Source organism: Acinonyx jubatus, chromosome E3 (genome assembly GCF_027475565.1).
Source record: "Acinonyx jubatus isolate Ajub_Pintada_27869175 chromosome E3, VMU_Ajub_asm_v1.0, whole genome shotgun sequence".
Taxonomy (NCBI): Eukaryota; Metazoa; Chordata; class Mammalia; order Carnivora; family Felidae; genus Acinonyx; species Acinonyx jubatus.
In genome coordinates, this window is record NC_069398.1 from 38,073,160 (window position 1) to 38,092,506 (window position 19,347).

At 63.8% G+C, this 19,347-nt stretch overlaps 3 protein-coding genes across 29 annotated transcripts in view; 2 read left to right on the forward strand and 1 right to left on the reverse strand.

The window, feature by feature from the left end:
• Positions 1 to 22: 22 nt before the first annotated feature.
• NHERF2 (NHERF family PDZ scaffold protein 2) lies at positions 23 to 11,152 on the forward strand. Of its 7 annotated transcripts, none has more exons than XM_027043578.2 (7): positions 23 to 390; positions 3,129 to 3,329; positions 8,422 to 8,601; positions 8,922 to 9,075; positions 9,145 to 9,188; positions 9,737 to 9,802; positions 10,046 to 11,152. In XM_027043578.2, the coding sequence occupies exons 1-7, from the start codon at positions 178 to 180 to the stop codon at positions 10,202 to 10,204; spliced, it is 1,017 nt and encodes a 338-aa protein (XP_026899379.1). In that variant the 5' UTR covers positions 23 to 177; the 3' UTR covers positions 10,205 to 11,152. The 7 variants fall into 7 exon arrangements, with proteins under 7 accessions (XP_026899379.1, XP_026899380.1, XP_026899381.1 ...); XM_027043579.2 differs by having other exon boundaries at positions 26 to 390; positions 9,737 to 9,799; XM_053213252.1 differs by lacking the exon at positions 23 to 390 and adding an exon at positions 474 to 808.
• Positions 11,153 to 12,070: 918 nt separating this feature from the next.
• Positions 12,071 to 17,973, reverse strand: NTHL1 (nth like DNA glycosylase 1). 4 transcript variants are annotated; one of them, XM_027043584.2, is made up of 6 exons: positions 17,426 to 17,973; positions 16,231 to 16,457; positions 15,335 to 15,505; positions 14,343 to 14,502; positions 12,399 to 12,521; positions 12,071 to 12,324 (listed from the first exon to the last, which is right to left on the reverse strand). In XM_027043584.2, the coding sequence occupies exons 1-6, from the start codon at positions 17,607 to 17,609 to the stop codon at positions 12,086 to 12,088; spliced, it is 1,104 nt and encodes a 367-aa protein (XP_026899385.1). In that variant the 5' UTR covers positions 17,610 to 17,973; the 3' UTR covers positions 12,071 to 12,085. The 4 variants fall into 4 exon arrangements, with proteins under 4 accessions (XP_026899385.1, XP_026899388.1, XP_026899386.1 ...); XM_027043587.2 differs by lacking the exon at positions 17,426 to 17,973 and adding an exon at positions 16,539 to 17,004; XM_027043586.1 differs by having other exon boundaries at positions 12,098 to 12,324; positions 12,399 to 12,504; positions 17,426 to 17,624.
• TSC2 (TSC complex subunit 2) overlaps positions 17,640 to 19,347 on the forward strand; it is a 34,474-nt gene continuing 32,766 nt past the window's right edge. For all 18 annotated transcript variants that reach the window (XR_008294589.1, XM_027043567.2, XM_027043558.2 and 15 more), the window contains exons 1-2: positions 17,640 to 17,796; positions 18,239 to 18,405. Coding sequence is in view for 17 of the 18 variants with exons in the window: in XM_027043567.2 (XP_026899368.1) it covers positions 18,268 to 18,405 (138 nt within the window). In the remaining variant the exon portion in view is untranslated. The remainder of the gene's footprint in view (positions 17,797 to 18,238; positions 18,406 to 19,347) is intronic.

The window sequence follows — 19,347 nt, forward strand, 5'->3', positions numbered from 1 at the left end:
AGCCGGAGCCGGAGCCCGAGTCCGAGTCGACGAGAGCCGAGCGAGAGCAGCCGAGGGCGCCGCCGGGTCCCCAGCGCCGTCGCTGCCGCCTCCGCGCCGCCCCCCGCGCCCCTGCCTGCCCGCGGCAGGCGTCAGCGCCGTGGCCGGCCCGCGGCCGGCCGGTGGGCAGCCGGCGTCATGGCCTCACCGCAGCCGCTGCGGCCGCGCCTGTGCCGCCTGGTCCGCGGCGAGCACGGCTACGGCTTCCACCTGCACGGCGAGAAGGGCCGCCGCGGGCAGTTCATCCGGCGCGTGGAGCCCGGCTCCCCGGCCGAGGCGGCCGCGCTGCGCGCCGGAGACAGGCTGGTCGAGGTCAACGGCGTCAACGTGGAGGGCGAGACGCATCACCAGGTGGGTGCCCGCGCCCCGCCCCCGGCCCGCAGCCCCGCTGGGCCCCCTCCCCGAGCTGGCGGGGGGGGGGGGGGAAGGGGGGGGCGTCATCGACCGCCGCTCTCGGCATTGCCTGCCCCCAGGCCTCGGCGCCCTGCCCGGGGGCCCGAGGGGGTCGCACAAGGCCCTGCGTGGACTCCGGCTAGGAGGTGGGGGAAGTGGCCACGGAGGCCGCCGGCCTCCTTCCTCACCTCTGCCCCTCAGGCAGCTCGGTCCTGCACCGCGGAGGGGGCATCCTGGCAGGGAGGGGCCTGCACTGCGGCTCCTCGCCCTCGGCCCTGACACTTAAGTCTTGTTAGGGCCTCAGTGTGCAATGAATGGAGGCGTCCGTCACCTTGGGGGGCGTCTCCGTGCAACTGGGGGCCCTGAGTGTTTTTCTGTGAGTGTCAACACGTGCGTGTGTACACAGCTGGATATGTGTGTGTACAGGTCCCTCTGGGGGTCACCCATGTGTGTGCACATCTGCCTGGGTGTTCAGAAGGGTGTCACAATAAGGGCACACCTGTATGTGCTTGTATCAGCGAGTGTGTATGTGTGTGTGTGTGTGTGCACGTGCGCACGTGTGGACTGTGTGTGTGAATATACGGGTCTGTACCCCTATGTGTATATGTGTGGACAGATCTGCATGCCGGGATGTGTGTGTGTGAGCTGGGCTCTGGGTCCTGGACAGTGTATGTGTGAATATATAGGCCTGGGTGTGTGTGTGTGCGTGTGTGTGTGTGTGTGTGTGTGTCCAAGCCTGTGTGTCCACCTGCCTGGATATGTGTAGTTATCGTGTGTGTCCTGGCTGATGGTGTCTCGTTGGAGGCTGCCCAGCCCTGCGGGGGCCACTGCCCCAGCCCTCTGCCTCCTGCAGCTAGAGATGAGGGCCAGAGGGAAGGCAGGGTCTCTCCTCTGCAAGTTCTGCTTCCTGGGGACGATCTATCCCCCCCTTGCCAGGGAGTCACCTGGCTTGAGTCCAGCCTCCCTCCACCCCTTCTGCTCAGGGTTCTCTGTGTCCTCCCCAGCACCTGTGAGTCTGTGACCTGTCTGCGTGGCTAGCCCTGGGGCCTAGAGATTAGTAAATGGCTTCTTGGCTGGACCGGCAGCTGAACTGCTGTGTCTACCCCTGGGGCCCTTGTCTGTCCATCTGTCTGCCTCCGTTCTGTCTTTAACCCAGAGTGTGAGCGGGATAAAGCAGTTTGCTGAAGGAGGGTGGGGGTGTGGGCCAGAGGTCCTGGCTGGACGGAACAAGGGAGGGGCTGGCAGAGCTGGTGTCTGGCCTCAGTTTTACAGTCCCTGCCGCCCTTGCCCCAAGGGCACCTGCTTCCCTCAGGCCTCTGGGGGTTCATCTCTAAGTTTATACGCAGGCCCATGCTGTCCCAGGAGGGAAGAGAGGCAGTTACAGTTCCCATTCTACAGATGAGGACACTGATGCTTGAGGACATTGTGTGTCTTGTCTGGGTCCCACAGGCAGGAAGTGGCAGGGTGCTGGGGTCCTCCTGTGGCTCTCACTAAGAGAGCAGGATCAGAGGGGGGCCGGGGGGAAGATGGGCCTGGTTCACACCCTCCTATCTGTTGATGACTTCTGAGCAGCTGACGGGACCCTCTCTGCCCTCCCCCAAGACTTGGGGTGGGGGTGGGGGTTTTGTCCTTTCCACCCCAATGCCCAGTGGTCACTGCTCTGTCTCCCTGCAGGGCACACCCTGGCACGCATGCCCCATGGTCACCCACATGATGTAGACGCTTTGCGGGCGCCCACATAGACGCACAGGTGGCCATAGCGTCACAGTTGTCCCACAGGTGGCCTCCGCCTGCTGGGTCTGAACCCTGTTTACCAGGTTGCGTGTGGGTACCCGAGCGAGGGCCTTGCCGCAGGAATCCAGGCCTTCCCCTCTCTGCAGGTCCAGCAGGAAAAGGTCCGTGGCCATGGTTCCGAGGCAAATGAAGGCTCAGAGGCAGGGGTTTACTTACTTATTATTTTTAAGTTTATTTATTTTGAGACAGAGGGAGCCAGGGAGCATGAGTGGGGGAGGGGCAGAGAGGGAGGGAGAATCCCAAGCAGGATCTGCGCTGTTGGCATGAGCCCGTTGAGGGGCTCAAACTCACACAAACCGTGAGATCATGACTCCAGCCGAAACCGAGAGTCGGACGCTTCACCGACTGAGCTACCCAGGCACCCCAAGGCCGCGGTTTAGATGTGCGTGGTCCACTACTGAAAAGAGCAGCAGTGGGCAGAGACCGCCCCCCAGACTGGCACCTAGGGAGACCCCTTGCTCCCTCAAACCCAGACTGAGAGGCGAACCCTGAGGCAGATGGATGCATGCCTGCTCACACGTGCACACACACATGCACGCATGCAACGTGCGCACGCGCACACACACTGAAACCCTGAAGCGCAGCCACGCACCACCTTCCAGACCAGCTGCCTCATCCAGCTTCCCGGCCCTTCTCGGACAGGACCCTGGGCTGAGGCGAGTCCCTGCAGTGATCTTGTAGTCCTTGCAGCCTGTGTCGGGCGTCCTGGGTAAAGAGGGAGGGAGCTGCCTGAGCCCCCGGGGGTGGAGGGCGGAGCCAGCGGGCCTCTCGGTCCAGCCGCCCACCGCTGGCAGGCCAGCCGCCTGCCCGTGATCCTGGGCCAGCCCTGGGTGGTGCCACCGTCCATGTGCTGCCCAGAGTGCTGACCGCTGACCTGCTCCCCGCCAACCTGCCCGCCCCAGGTGGTGCAGAGGATCAAGGCTGTGGAAACACAGACGCGGCTGCTGGTGGTGGACAAGGAGACGGACGAGGAGCTCCGCAGGCGGCAGCTGACCTGCACTGAGGAGATGGCCCACCGAGGGCTTCCGCCCATCCATGACCCCTGGGAGCCAAAGCCGGACTGGGCACGTGCCGGCGGCCTCGGCTCCGAGGCTGGCCAGAAGGTATGGCAGGTTCCGCCGTCTCCGCCTCTTAACGGCAGGCGGTCTCCCCCTCCGCTCACCTCCAGAAGTCTCTGTCTCCATCCCTTCTTCTCCCTCTCCGGGGCCTTGGCGACTACCTTCTTGGCTACGTGGGGCCACTCTTTCTGCCCTCAGCCTGTGTTCTAAGCCAGGTGGGGTCAGGGCAGCCTGGCCCTGGTCCCTGGCCCCCCATCGCCAACCCTCTTCCCCAGGATGCCCATCAGAGCTACCTGGCCTAGGAAAGGTCACTCTGTCGAGCCTGGCCGGAGAGGTCCCCCAGGAGGGGGCGTCCCTAGCTCTGTGCTGGCCTCAGGTGTCTGTCTGTCTGAGGAGCCTGCTTGTGCTGGGAAGGCCCTGGGAGGGAGGGGCTGGTCCTTCCCCATGGGCGGTGCATGGTTGGGGACAGCTGAGGATACTCTAAGCTGAGTCTTCAGCTTGGGGTCTACAGCGGTTGGGGTGCTTTTCCTTTCCTGCCTCCACTCCACGGTGGAAGAGCTGGAATTAACGTGCGTGTGGACCTCCTTCCAGGTGGCAGAACTTGGGGGTGGCCCCCTGGGGGAGGCGGAGAGGAAGAGCCTCATCGTGCTTACTCTGCCCTCTTGAAGCCCCAAGCTTGTTGTCCCTCATGCCCCCTTTGCCTTTTGTTTGAAGAAAACTCTCTTTCTCTCTCTCTTTCTCTCTCTCTCTTTTAATTAGAGAGAGAGAGAGAGAACACATGTGTGTGCAGGGCAGGAGCACAGAAAGAGGAGAGAGAGAATCCCGAGCAGGCTCTGTGCTGTCAGCACAGTGAGACCATGACCCGAGCCAAGACCAAGAGTCCGATGCTTAATGGACTGAGCCGCCCAGGCACCCCTTTTCATGTTTGTCTGTTTGAACTTGAGAGGAGGTGGGGAGAAGAGCAGAGGGAGAGAGAGTGAGAATCTGAGCACGGAGCCCAACACGGGCCTCGATCCCACGACCCTGGGCTCATGACTCGAGCCAAAATCAAGAGTCGGATGCTCAGCTGATTGAGCCATCCAGGTGCCCCAAGGGAAATGTCTTCAAGGGATCCAATCCCAGGGGTTTCCCCAGATCCCACTTTGAGAACCAGCTGCCCTAGGTGGCGTGAGATCTGAAGTTTCTGTGTGTGCAGGGTCTGGGTGCGCATGCCTCCTGTGTGAGCTGGTGGTGTCGGTGACCAGACGCTACGGTGTCTGTCCTGGGGGGCAGATGGCTTTTTAGGTGGGAAGCCAGCATGCGCACAGGTCTGCGCGTGAACCCTCGGGGGTGGTCATGGCCCGAGTAGGGGGCATCAGGGTCAGGTATGTGCTTTCAAGGAGGTTTTGGGAGGGGGCGCTGGCTGGCCCGGGCCCCTGGCCTTGCAGGCCTACAGTTGGAGTAGGGCCGCCTTCGGGCATCTTACCTCCAGGAGGAAGTGCCCTTCCCCCTAGGCGTTTATCCATTGAGTTAGACACAAACGCTGAATTCGCCTTCCTGTGGAAAGATCCGCCCTCGGGCCTTATCTGGAGGGTGGGGTGTCGAGGCACCTTGTCCTTGGGTGGGACCTTCCCCCTCTGCTATTTCAGGCTCTGGGAGCTACAGGAAGCCCTAGGAGGGGGCTTCCTCTGGGTGTATTTTTAGAGGAACAAAGTGGGGCCTGAGTGGCAGGGGCTCTGTGGTGGGGGCTGGCCTGGGGACAGGGAGTCCAGAAGGTCAGGGGAGGCCCAGGGGACAGGGTGTACCCCCACAGCCTCCCGGCCAGAGACCCGGTGTCCAATCAGTTGAGCTCAGAGTGTCAGAAGGAAGAGCCGGGCCCCGGCCGACCTGCACAGGACTAACTAGCTGTCAGGGTGCCTGGGAGGGTGATGCTTACACACGGGGCCACGCTCCGACAGGGCTCCTGTGCAGTGGGGCAGGGGGACCGGCTGGGACTCATGCGGTCTGCTTAGGGCCAAGCTGGGAGTCATGGCTCCCTTTCCTCCATGCCGGCTGCGGCGTCCACTAATGCGGCCGGCCCCTCCCGTTGGGGTGCTGCGGGGTCCTAGTCGGTGGTGGTGACTCAGCCCCGGCCAGACCAGGCTCGGGTGGCCCTGCAGCTGCAGCGCAGCTGATCCCGACCGTGACGATAGGGGACAGCCCCCAAACAGACGGCACGGCTCGCAGCACCAGGGCCGTGGAGGTGGTGACAGACCCCGGGCCCCCACCCCTGTTCTGGAGGCCCTTAGGGGCTGTGAGTAAGGGGGAGAGTCCTTCAGGGGGTGGCCCGGCATGGGACCTAGTAACTACCAGAGGGCTCTGTTCTGTCTTCCGTTCTGGCGCCGGGGTCCCCTCCCTTGCCTCCCTGTCCCCCCAGCCTCGGGTCCTGGGAGCAGGGCAGGGCCTTCCAGCAGCTTCCTTCCTTCCTTTCTTGAGACTGAAAGCTAGCCAGTAGGGGGTGCCTAGCTGGGGCCCGAGCATGGGAGGGGGAACCTAGCCACCACCCTGCTCCCCAAAGTGACTCAGTGCCCCTGTCCCCACCCCTCCCTGGGGAGCCGGGGGCCCACAGTGGGAGGTGGATAAATGGGGTGGTGGCCTAGGCTGGCCAGAGAGCTCAGGCCTCTCCAGCTGGATGCTCATTGCCTGCCACTCTGTCCTGCCTCCCATGGCCCGCTCTCGGGATGCCACAGCAGCAGCCCCAGCTCCAGGAGCCCCTCCACAGAGCCCATCCTGGGGGCTTGTGCAGGTCAGGCTGGGTGGGGGCTGGGTGGGGGCAGCGCGGACCAAGAGGACCCCGGCAATCAGCTTAGCCCATGTCCCCCAGGGTCAGGAGAGGGCACTTGGGGCCCCCTGGTGCAAGCCGGCTGGACCCAGAGCAACAATGGGGGCCCTTCTCTGCCAGGGCTGGTGAGTCACCATGTGGGGGAGGGGGCACAGCTCAGCTCCGGGGGTATACCCCCATGCCAGCTTCTTTGTCTGGTCGCGGGCTGGGCTGTGAGACCAGGGCTTGTCCAGCTCTGGGCTGCCCGGCCAGGGGCCCGTGGGAGCCCGTGGGAGCCCGAGGGCCTGGCTGGGAGGCGGCAGGAAGTGCTTGGAGCCAGGACAGGCAGTGAGGAATTTGAGCAATGCGCTAGGGCCTGCCTGCGCCCCCTCCTGACCTGCTGCTTCTCTTCTCTTCTCGGGGCCTCTCCTTGGGCCTCTCCGCTGCCTGGTCCCCCGCGTCCCAGCCTCTCAACTGGAGGGTCCGGTGCCGGGTTTGTTGGTCCCCGGATCCAAGAGGGGAATTTAGGCAAGACTTCAGGAGAAGCCTCTTGGCTGGTGTGGTGAGCTGTGGCCGAGCCGGATTGAGGCAGGGAGATGGCCAGGATGGTCCCAAACCCGGATGTGACTTCAGCCTGGCGTCGTGGCCCCAGATGCTCCCGCAGTCCTGCTTCCTGTTTGGGGGCCTTGAGAGACCTGCCAGGGAGGTCGCTGTGGAGGGCGTGAGAAGAGTCTGTAGCGCCAAGGGGGCTGGGCTGTCCTCGCACGCACGTGTCGCCGGGTAGCGTGTTTGTGAGCCGTGTGTGTTTAGATGTCCCGTCTCTGACCGCGTGCCTCTGCATGTGCACTTGCGAAATGTGCGTAACCCCGGCCCTGGCCCTGCTCCGGACCAGCCAGCCTCAGGGCCTCTCTGCTCTGGCAGCGCGCAAGGGACGGGCACTTCCAGGTGTGTCTGGGAGAGCGGATGAGTCTGTGCGACAGGGCCCTGGAGAACTTGGGGGGTCTCACGCCCATACGTTCTGCCCATGTTGCCCAGCCCAAGCCCTGGGACCAAGGAACTGTAGCCCTGTTTGAGTTCCTGGGGTCATGGGGCCAGGTAGTGGCCTGCAGTGGGGATCCGGAGGGCATGTCTGGGCAGGCTTTGGGGACCGGGGTCCCAGAGGAGGGGTGCAGGCTGGGCAGGAAGAGGGTGTTTGGGACAAGCGGGGGGCCCCGGAGCCTGGGCAGGGCATCTGCCCTGTGATAAAAGCTGTACTCGGTCCTCCAGCCGGGCCGACTAGCAGGTTAGGGCACTCACGGTCAGGTTTGAGACTTAGAACAAGCTCACGGGCCTGGGGTCTGCAGTGGTCAGGAGGTGGCCTGGGCTGCAAGAGGCAGGTGCCCAAAGCCTGGAGACCTTCCCTGAGGGCAAGGGTAGGTGGAGGGTAACGGAGGGGCCCCCGGGAGCACCCCCACCCTGCACATGCTCACCTGCAGGCACACTCGAGTCCCGGGCGTCCTGGGCGCCCCGGGAAACCTGAGCTGCCTGCCCGCCCGCGCACTCCGGCCACCGGCCATGTTTAATTGAGCACCGTCAGCCGCTAGCCACTCGGCACTGCGGTCACTGCCCCAGGCTGTGGCTGGGTGGGGGTCCTGGGGCCCGGAGCCCTGCTGCAGGATGCCAGAGGTAAAGCGAGGCAAGGCCCTGGGTTGTCAGAGGCAGGGTGGGGGGACTCTGGGGGCGCTAGTGGCCTTCTGTGTTCTGGCTGGGAGGGTAGGAGGGCAGGTCCCACTCTTGGCCTTCTCACTTGGCTTCGGCTGTAGCCCGTGTGCCCTGTCTCTGGGCCCCGTGGGGGTGGGGGTGGCCGCAGCTTGCTCTGGAATGTGAAAGCAAACACATCGTACTGGCCTATGGAGGCCACTGGGAGAACAGACAACGTCAGCCCCGCACTCGGGGAGGGGGTGGGGAGGGGCTGCACGGGCAGGGCCTCCAGGGACAGTGGCCCCAGGACACTGTCACGAGTGGCAGCTATCTCACCTGGCTTCTACCACCCTCACCTGTGCTCTCCGCTGCCCTTCAGCTGACTCTGTCAGCACCCCTGCAAAGCCCCTGGTCCTGAAGTTGTTTTTGGATTTGGAAATTGAGGCTTTGCTTAGGACCTGCGGCTGGAGCTCGGTCACAGGCAGCCTAAGGGGGCAGGGGCAGGCACGGGTGCACTATTTGTCCCTGAGACCTGGGGCCGCTGGGTGTGGGGTTGGGGATCCCTCTGGCCCACCTGCCCTGCAGCTGCATACTGGGGCCCAGAGGCCTTGGGGGCTGGGTCGGTGGCTTCAAGGGGGGTGGGAGAGCAGTGCGGAGCCTGGTCTCTTGTGCCTGCAGGATGTCACTGGACCCCCCAGGGAGCTACGCCCTCGGCTCTGCCACCTGCGAAAGGGCCCCCAAGGCTACGGGTTCAACCTGCACAGTGACAAGTCCCGGCCGGGACAGTATATCCGCTCTGTGGACCCGGGCTCGCCTGCCGCTCACTCCGGCCTCCGCGCCCAGGACCGACTCATCGAGGTACCTGTCACACACACACACACACACACACACACACACACGTGTGTGTGTGTGTCTATGCCCCTGTCCTCTGAGTGTGTGTCTGGGCCTGCGTCCCCCACCCCGAGTGTGTCTCTGGCCCGTGTCCCCTGCGTGTGTGTCTGGGCAGGGAGGTTCTTGCTGGAGGAGGGAACATGCTGGGAACCTGAGCTGGGATTCCTCTTGCTGCCACGGCTGGTGACAACATTGATGAATATTTGATGCCACACCTGGCCAGGTGGCTCAGGGGGCCTTTGGGGGCCTGACCTCAGGCAGCGCTGACCCCATGCTGCTGGCGGCAGGTGAACGGGCAGAATGTGGAGGGGCTGCGCCACGCGGAGGTGGTCTCCAGCATCAAGGCGCGAGAGGACGAGGCCCGGCTGCTGGTGGTGGATCCTGAGACGGACGAGCACTTCAGGCGGCTACGGGTCACACCCACCGAGGAGCATGTGGAAGGTGGGCCACTGCCTGGGGACGTGGTAGAGCGTGGGGGGCTGGGCAGCCTCTGACACACTGTCCCCACAGGTCCACTGCCATCACCCGTCACCAACGGGACCAGCCCTGCCCAGGTGAGAGGCCGGGAGTGGACAGGGTGGGCACAGGAGACCCCAGTGGGGGCCTCTGGGGACCCACAGGCTGGACAGAGTCCCCCCCACCCCAGCTCGAGGTCTGCTTGTGTCGGTACGATCGTGGGGCTCACTCTTGCCCAACCCCTCGTAGCTTTGACGTCCGCCGTGGGGCCTGTCCTGGGCCAGCCACACCCCGGCTCCGTGGGGCGCCTGGCTGTGCCGTTCCCTCTGCCCACTGCTGGCTGGCGACCTGGAGTCACACTCAGTGTCTCCTTGGGAAGCAGCCCCTGGTTTCACCCCAGGTGATGCTCCTGGGGGTGATTCCTGTCCTGAGCCGGCCAGGGCCAGGCCACCTGCACGCTCACCACTGGCTGTCCAGCATCCTGCCCGGGCTGGGCCTGTAGCACAGTAGAGGCTCCATGCCTACCGCCCAGCGGAAGCATGAGTGTGGCTCTGACGTGCGTGTAGGCACGCGTGCGCGCGTGTGTGTGTGCACACGGGCTCCTGGGCAGGGTCCCTGAAGCCACGCCTTGCCCTTGGTTTCCCAGCTCAATGGTGGCTCGGCGTGTTCGTCCCGAAGTGATCTGCCTGGCTTAGACAAGGACACTGAGGTAGCAAGTGCCTGCCCGTCTCCACTGCCGCGATCACACGCTGGGGGGGTCAGAGGCCTTGGGGGTGGGTGTTTGTGGAGCTGTCGGCCTGGGCAGTGGGGTCACCACCTCCAGGAAGCCCTCTTGGGCCTGCCGCCCCGGCCCCGTCGGCAGGCCTCTGGTGTGAGCTCCCTGGGTAGGGTAACCTGACTGAGGGCTCAGGTCCAGGGCTCACTCTGGCCACCTGCCCACTCCGCTTGCCCCCAGGACAGCAGCACCTGGAAACGTGACCCCTTTCAGGAGAGTGGCCTCCACCTGAGCCCCACGGCGGCCGAGGCCAAGGAGAAGGCGAGAGCCACCCGGGTCAACAAGCGGGCACCGCAGATGGACTGGAACCGGAAGCGCGAGATCTTCAGCAACTTCTGAGCGCCCCCCCCCGCGCCTGTTTGCCGGCGACCCGGCCTCTTCCCCGCACGGGCCCGGCCCCGAGTTCCCCAGGCCTCAGTGGACTGGAGGGGGTGCCTCCTCACCCCCTTGAAGCCGTGCTGGGTCCACCGCTATCCAGGAACCAATGTGCGCCCCAGTGCGCCCCGTCCTGCCCCCCTACCTGCTGGGTGCTGGAGAGGGGAGAGGGGAGAGGGGAGAGGGCCCCCCCGCCCCCGCCTACCAGATGTGAGAGAGGGAGAGGGAGAGGCAGTGGCGACCGTGGCCCGGCCCTTGCTGCTCTGCCCGGGCCTGCTGACTTAAAGGAATTTTTGTTTTTGCTTTTCTTCCAAAAAAGAAAGAAAAAAAAAAAAACACAGAGCTCCAGCTCCACACATGTTTCCACTTAATACCAGAGTCCCGCCCCCGCCCCCACCCCCACTCCCTTAGGACGCGCTAAGTAATTGCAATAAAACAAACCTTTCTCTGCAAACCACGTCCTCCCCACTCCTCAACAGCAGTCCTCTGAACTGGGAGTCCCGGGCACGTTCAGGGACAGAGAGATGGAGGGGGACCGGGCTGTGAGTGTGGGGGCTCCAAGGTGAGGCTGGGAGGCCAGATGTGGCTGTAGGAGCTGCCCCTCTGCCCCCGTCCCTGCTGTGGGGGGGTCACTAAGCCAGGCCTCCCATGTCCCCGCTGAACTGGTCTAGGGCACAGGGCCTGGGCTCCCAGGGGCCCGAGGATAGAGGCCCCGTGTCCCTGAAGAGGGTGGCCTCTGGACAGGCCTCTTGTCCCTGCGCCACAGCCCTGAGGCTGGGGGAAAGCCTGCCTGCCCCCAGGAGACGCCACCCGCTCTCCCTTTCCTCCCTGCTCTGAACCCGACCGATATTGCTGTTTGCCCTGTAAGCCATAGCGCATGCGCGCCCTCGGAATAAACAGGCCTTCCGCAGACCCTTGGCCGCCTCTGTCCTTCCTGAGCCCTTGCTTGCGGGTGGGGGGCTGTGGTCTGGGCAGCGGCCCTGGGGAAACTCGTCTCAGCTGCTGGAAGCGGGGTCCCATTCCTAAGCCTCTTTCCACTGTATCCGCCAGGCGGCCAAGCCTGACCCGTCTCAGCTCCCTGTACCCACCCCCCCCCCCCTTCACTGGTACACTCTGGGGCTCTTGTCAGCCTCCCCCTTGCCCCTCCCCCAGCAAGCTGCCCTCAGTGCCTCCCAGGTCCTTGACACTCCCTGCGCTCCCTCTGCCCTGGTGCCACCCCTGCAGGGACACACAGGTCGGGTCTCATGCCTTGTGGCTTCCAGCCTGGGCCTATTGGTGTTACTTTGGAGGCTGGGTGGCTCTGTAAACACAGGGCAGGGCCTCCTGGCAGAGGGCTGTCAGAGTGCACAAGTTCAGGAGGGGGGCGTGTGTCCCAGGAGGGAGGAGGCCCAGGTCTCCAGCGGGTTTTCCAGCAGCTGGCTGCAGCTGGCTCCCACGACCCATCTCCTCTGACTCCTGCACATCCGTCATCGCCACCGCTCCCCCAACCCAGTACAGAGCCCGGATTGTCACATCCTCATTCCAGCCTCCCAGGCAGCCCAGTTCAGACACCGGAGCAGAGGCAACACAGCTCCTGCACGTGCTTCCCAGTCTGTCCCCAAACCCCTGGGGTAAAACAGCCAGACCCCCGGGGGCACCTGGGTGGCACAGTCGGTTAAGCGTCCGACTCTTGACCTCGGCTCGGGTCATGATCTTGCAGTTTGTGAGTTCGATCCCTGCATCAGGCTCTGTGCCAGCAAACAGCCTGCTTGGGATTCTGTCTCTCCTTCTCTCTGCCTCTCCCCTGCTTGTGCTCTCTCTCAAGATAAATAAACTTTAAAAAAAAAACCAAAACAAAAGCAAAACTCAGACCCCAACTGCAAACAACTCCCAAGCTTTATTACAAACAGGCTGGGGCTCCCCAGCAAAGGCACGCAGCGCACTACCCAGAACGGCGTCCGGGGCCGAAGCACCATGGTCCTCAGAGGCCCCGCGCGGCCGGGCACAGCGTCCGGTTGAGGCAGCCCTGGCAGCGTGGGTGGACGGGCAGACAAGTCTGCTGGCCGAAGCCCACCAACAGTCCGTTGATCTCGCCCCACAGCTCCCTGTGAAGGTGGAGGGGGGCGTCAGCAGGGGCGGCTGACTGAGGGGAGCCCTGCCCGCCCCTACCCTGCCGCACCGGGGCAGCCACTCCTCCAGGGCAGCACGAGTCTTCTCCGGGGAATTGGTCGCTGTCTTGGTCCACCCGAGTCTGTTGGCAATTCTGTGCACATGCGTGTCCACCGCTGCTTGCAGACAGGACCTGCTTAGCACAGGGCACGCCTGCCGGCCCCGACGGCCCCAGTCCCTGCCCAGAGCCCCGGGCCCACCTCGGCCCTGGGCTTCCATGCAGGGCCCAGAATTGCACAGAGGGCGGGTCAGCGGCTTGAGCCACAGGGCTTGGGCCCTCCATCTGGGGTGCAGCAGTGCCTCCTGGTCTAGGCACCGGCTGTGGGCGCCAGGCCGGGTGGTCACAGCTGGGTCCAGAGGGTTGGCTCGAGGTCCCGAGCCACAGAGCTGGCACCTGCCACTGCATGGTCGGGACAGAGGGAGTGTGGCCAGGCCACCTGCAGCTGTCATCTACTTGGGCCACAGCCCCTGCTCCACCCCAGGGCTTGGCTTGGTCCACCCCAGGGCTTGGCCTGGGCACCTGCTCACGGGGGCTTCCTCTTTCCTGTCCGCGGCCGTCCCCGCCTTCTCTCTACTTCACAAAAGAGAAAGTGAGTCTCACATCTGTTCCCTTCCCCCTGGCTACCGATAGTCTGGAAAAAGGCTCAGGCCCTCCCCAGACCCTGACGGAGGGCACCCTGGGAGCACAGGGAGAGCACACAGGCATAGGGGTCGCACTGGTGGGTTCCCAACCCTCAGTTTCCTCCTCTGTAACATAGAAGTGACCACATCGCCTGTCACCCAGAGGCCTACCCTTCCCAGTTTCTCCTTACAGGTGGCCATGCCCACAGACAACCAGAAAAGGTGACATCCGACACTTCTTCCTGGTGTGTCTGCTGCTCCCAAAGTCGGGTCGCCTGGGCTGTGGGCCCTTCCCCCAGGAGACTTGCGGGACCCCTCCTGGGACTCAGGCAGCTGAGGACAGCCACTGTCAAGATAAGCTCAAGTATCTGTTGAGAGGCTGGCGGCTGCAGAAGCCTGTGGGGGTAGTGGGGAGCGGGGAGGCTCTGACCTAGCCCCCTGCCTGGCCCAGTGCCAGTCTCCGGGGCTGCCGGGTCTCCAACCTTAACTTCACAGTCAGGGCCCTCAGCCCTGTGCTGGCCTTCCATCTGGGCGCGGTGCTCAGAAGGGTCCCCACCCCAGGGACCAGGCTTTAGCAGCCGGGGAAGCGCTGGGGAAGTTCCCACCTCCTCCCCAGCTCCTGCAGGAGCTCCAGAGGAGCCCGGGGTGGGGGCACACAGAGAAATCAAGGTCAAGCCCTGGTTTCTGGGCTGGCCAGGCTACCGCTGCCTGGCCTCAGAAGCCCCAACACTCTGGGCAAAGATCTGAAACATTAGCAACACCCTAACTGGGGTCTGTCTTCATTCGGAGGGCCACCAATGTCAGGAAATGGATTCCAGGAGGGGCTCCCCCCCCCAGCTCCTCCTCCCTGTATCCCCAGCCCTTTCTCCTTCCCCAGGCTCCCCCTGCCTTTACCGTGCCTCCCCTGCCGGTGCCCGTTCTTGAGCCTCCTACCGGTCTTTCTCCCATCTGACGGCTTTGTGGATGCTGTTCCTTCTGCCTGGCCAGCCCCACCTCACTCCTCAGCTCTTGACTGAGTTATCACCGCCTCAGGAAGTCTGCTCAGTTGCCCCAGACTGGGCCAGCTCCGACAATGCCACGCACAGACCTTGAGTCCGTCCCCTGGGCCTCTCAGAGCCCAGCACACAGTAGGTGCTCAGCACATAGGATCTCCTCCCACGAGTACCCATCTACAGGCAAGGCAGGCCCAGCTCAGTGCTGGAAACATCTTTCTGACCCTTTGGGCTAAGCTGGGGGTGAGGAGACATGAGCTGGGGTTGCAGATCACAGGACGTGGGGAGCCCCGATGGCAGCTAACCCTGCCCCACCTTCCTTGTGGGTGTATGACACTCACCGATGCCTGACACGGTGCCCCAGGCCACCGCCATGGCCAAGTGTGCCATCTTGGGTCCAACGCCTGGCAGTGCCACGAGCTCTGCCACAGAATCTGGGATGTCCCCGCCATAGCGCTGCTGCAGGATGGCACTGGTCTGCTTGATGTACTTTACTTTGCTCTGAAAGGTGGAAGGGGCGGTCAGCCCTGGAAGTGGACAGTGGAGTCCCGAGGCAGAGCCACAGGTGCCCAGAGCTGCCTGTCACCTGCCCAAGACACCCTCAGAGGCACCTGTCTGCATCATCCTGCCAGGAGGTGAGAATGAACCGAGGGAATGAGCCTGTCTGCTTCCCACCCGCCTGGGCCAATGACATGCGTGTGGGGTCTAGCCCAGGTCCCCTGCCCCGTCATTCTCCCAGAAACCAAGTAGGCTAAGCGGGCCGGCCATGGCTCAGCAGCACCTGGGCCTTCAGGAAGGAAGGCTGGAGCCTGGGGCTCCCCCTCCAGCCGCCAGACCAGCTGGGTGGTTCCCATTCTGTGCCTGAGTGGAGAGGGCTATTTAAAAACCATCTGACAAAACTGCGGCCCACGCCAGTGCCAAGGGGAAGCGGCCCCACCCGCCTGGCTGCCTTCAACAGATCCGCCCACTCGCCACCCAGTGCTCCATGGCCTGCTGGGGCTCCAGAGAGGAGGGTGACGCACTCCAGGGAGGCTTGGAGTAAACAAAGGGAGAGGTGGGTAGCCTCAGGGAGGAAAGGAAGCGCCAGTCAGCTGGGTGGGGAGGTGGAGGAAGGAAGGGGTGGGCTGCAAACAGGAAAGGCCAAGGAGGGAGGCCCCACAGCCCTGGGTCCATCTGCTGGTCAGTGGGGCAGGGGCTCCAGCGGGAACTCACATCCAGGTCCCCGTGGCCTGAGATGCCCCACCTGGCCTCCCGCACCCCCATGGTCTCCCCTCAGCTTCCTGACATCTTTCCCAGGCCGGTGGCACCCCAGCCTCCAGGCCGGTGGGCTCACCCTCCAGAAGCCGACGGGGTAGATGAGCGTGCCCAGTGTGCTGTCATCCGTCTGCAGGATGCTGTCCACTGTCAGGCCCCGAGCCCGCAGCCGCTGCATGGCACCCGCTGTCACCTGGTCTTTGGTTTGGCTGGAGAGCATCAGCGACAGCAGCACCTGGTACCTCCGCACCTGCTTGCACAGTGACAGGGACCAGGGGAGTGGCAGGTCCTGGGCGCTCACTGTGGGCCGGGCCCCAGCCAAACCCTGTACCACCTCCACCTGTGACCCTGGGCCACCAGTAGGGCGTCCACCTTCCACCCACCCTGGCCAACCGAGTGCATGTGGGGTCCGGCCTGGAGTTGTTCTGTTTTCTCACATGTGACGTGGGGACAACCACGGTATCTACCTCACAGGATCATTGGAAGGTTTAAGTGAACGATCGCAGCGCTTAGAATGCCACTTGGCACATGGGTGCTCGACAGCCAACGGCTGCACGTGTGCCTGTGACTGCTTCGTGAGTAACACCATCTGTGTCATACGTGAGCAGATGAAGCCCAAACAACTACGTGCACCCAGGTCCCTGGCAGCAGGGCTGGGATTAGAAGCGAGTTCGTCTAAAGATCAGGCTCCAGGCCATGAAGTGGAAGGAACTCTCAGCAAACACTACCGAGCTGGCCTGCTGCGCCTGGGCTTCTGCTGGCAGGAGACGGAGCAGGAAGGCCCGGGCACAGGTAGTCCTGGCCTGCTGAGCGGCCACCAATGAAGCAGGTGATGCCGGCCGGCGCTCCAGGTCCTGCAGGTGAGGGCGTCAGCCACGAGCTGCCACGTGTCAGGCTGTGCCCCGCCCAAGGCCTGAGAGGAAGCAGGCGCCTCGTCCAGAAGGGTGTCCCCAGGCGGCTGGGGCCCCGGCCTACCTTTGGGGGTGCGTCGGAGTCGTAGCAGTGCTCAACCCCCAGCCAGTCCACAGGTGCGTCCTTCCCGCTCCTCATGGCGCGGATGTTCAGCAGCTGCTGCCGCCAGTCCCGGGGCTCCCAGCTTGGTGCCCTGGGGGGTTTGGTGTCTTCTTCCTCGCGATCGTAGGCCACATTCAGTTTTTGTGTCTTCCGCCGATGCCTCGAAGGGCTGGGGCTCTTCCTTCCTTCTGCAAATAGTGCCATTCCGAGCCTTCAGCAGGGGCCACAGGTGAGGGTGGGGTGTGGGTGGTCCCCTACCTGCTACTCACCCAGCATCATTCACTCCACAACCATCTACCGCAGCGGGGGTGCTCTGGCCTCTGCAGGCCACACTTTGACGACTCAGCCCTCCTTACGCCACTGCCTTCCTGACCAAGTCTGCGTTAGCACAGGGGGACTCTACCAACAGCCTCTGCCATGGTGCCCCCCCCCCCCCCAATCTAGTTTCCACACTGCGCCAGAGAGAAATTTCTGGCCCAAAAACAGATTGCATCACTTCTGTTTAAGTCTCCTCATTGCTTTTTCCTTGTACTCGCGGCGAACTCCAAACTCCACCCCAGCATCACAGCTCCTGCCTAGCGGCCATTGTCACAGACTGCTCCTTGCCCCAGTGCTTCCGCCATGCTTGTATCACAGTGGAGCTCCCTGTCTGGACTACCCCTAAGTTCACTGGGTGCCTATGAGAACCCCCCTCTGGCCGCCCTGCAGGGCACGTTGCAGGGACCCGTGGGTCTTGCTCACCCCACAGTTCCTAGCTCCTTAATGCCTACGAGGATAAACCTAGCGGAGACCACGCCCCCCGGGAGGCACCCGCTAGCCAGCCGGGAAGGAGGACTTCCGGCTGCACGTGCCCGCCGGCACCTGGTCTCTCTGAGAGGGAAGCACCTATGAGGATAAGGCTGGTCGGCCCACAGCTAGCTTGGCACAAGTGGAATATCTCGGGACAGGCTTCCAGTTCAGGACGATAATGGGGGAGGTGGGAGCGCCCGGACCCAGTCCCTGGGGACCCCTGCCCCTGTGTCCTAGGAACAGGGCGGAGGGTGGGAGCCAGGGCCGCACGTGGGAGCGACCCCGAATCCCAGCCCCCAGTCCCCAGCCCCTTGCAGGCCCCTTCCCCGGTTTTTCTCCCCAGGCTCCGATCCGGGCGCGGCACTACCTGCAGCCGCCTCTCCCCTCCAGAGCGGCGCGGCCTTCTCCCCACCCCCCCGCGGCCCGGCCCCCGGGCCCCGGCTGCGGCTCCGGGTCACCATCCTCACGCCCGTCGCGTTCATGCTTGAGTCCTGCGGACTACACTTCCCGGCGGCCCCCGTGACCACGTTACGTGACGCTCGCCCCCGCATTTCCGTCACAGAGCGGCCCGGAACTACGACTCCCAGCAAGCTCGGCGGCCGCCTTCGGCCCCGGCCCGCCGCCGGAAGTGCAGGTCGAGCTTCCGGCGGCGGCCCGTTTTGGGGCGGGGGGCGGTTGCCGGGGGTGCGCTCCCTTCTCCGCGTCGGGGAGCCCCGCGCGCGGCGGGCGCGGCGCGGGGTGAGTGGCTCGCGGCGTCCCGACCGCAGGCGCCGTCCCGGCCCGCGGTGTGGCCCGACCCCGATGGGGCAGGGGGAGGCGGCCGCGCCGGGGGGCCCTGCTCGGCGCTGAGGCGGCGGGGGCGGACCCCGCGGTGTCCCGGGTCCCGGGCTTCGGCGGAGCCCACCGCAGCCGGAGCCTGGAGCCGCGAGCGCTCCTTGGTGTTAAAACAGAGCGGGTGCGAGGGGCTCTCTGCTTCCGGCGCCACCCCCCGACAGGCCGCCCCCTCGTGGGGAAGAGAGAGGGGGCGAACGTCGGGGACTCCACCCTGTGCCCCCAGTCGGGCGGCGCGGCAGCCGGCCTGCTGTTGGCCAGGCCTGGGGGTCCTGGGGTCCCGGAGGTCTGCAGCGGGGCAGGTGCAGGGGAGCTGCTCCTGAGATCTCTGCTCGTTTCCTCGGCGCAGAGGCGGCCTCTGGTGCGTCCCTGCCCACCATGGCCAAGCCGACAAGCAAGGATTCAGGCTTGAAGGAGAAGTTCAGGATTCTGTTTGGACTGGGAACCCCGCGGCCAAACCCCAGGTCTGCAGAGGGCAAGCAGACGGAGTTTATCATCACGGCGGAAATCCTGAGAGTGAGTGAGCTGCCTGCGTCTGTCCTGCCAGCCTGTCGGGAGATGCGAGGAAGGCTGGGTTTGGTCCCTCACCAGCTTCTGCCAGAGATGGGTTGCTGGCGACCGGCTGCTCAGGGCTGCTGTCCCCAGTAGCGCAGAGGCGTATATGTCTTTCCTTCGGAGATTCAGGGAGTCAGGGTCCCGGGGACTTGGTCCAGCACACTAGAGGTCGTATTCAGGCGTTAGTGCAGGAAAACCTAACCTACGGACATGGCCTAAATGCCATGGCCGGCTTCCCCTTGTGATCAGGAGGGTAGCCAGGCGTTAACTGGTAATTTGTGAGTTCCTGGGAGGAGCGGGTCTTTGTTTTCCCGTGTGCGTGGTGTGAATCTTTCCACCACACGCCTGGCACCGTGTTTTATAAATGTCGGATTTTTGCCCTTGTGAAGTTTCCCATTCAGAAACAGCCAAAACGTTCATCGGCTGGTGAACGTGTAAACAAAACGTAAAGGGAATGAGGCATTGACCCCTGCCATAACGTGAGTGAACACTGAAAACATGCCGAGTGAGAGAAGCCCGGCACAGAGGCCCCCACGTAGCGTGTGATTCCATGTCTGTGAAGTGGGCAGAACAGGTAAATCCATAGAGACAGAAAGTTTGTCGGGGCCCGGGGGACGCGCCATGACTGCTCCCAGGTTTGAGGCGATGAGAATGTTCTGGAATTAGTGGAGGTGGTTGCGGGCTGCGTGAATGTACTAAAAACTGAATTGTACAGTTTTAAATTCCTCAAATGGCTGACTTTGTTATGTAAATTTCATCTCAACGCAAAGAAACGCAGCCTTGAAAAAGACGAGTGGTCTATGATCACCCCACTGAGACGGAGCAGTAAACTCCGGGCGATTCCTGATTCCAGAACGACCCGCAGCAAATCTCCAGTGTGGGAGATGCGGTACAGCTCTCGGC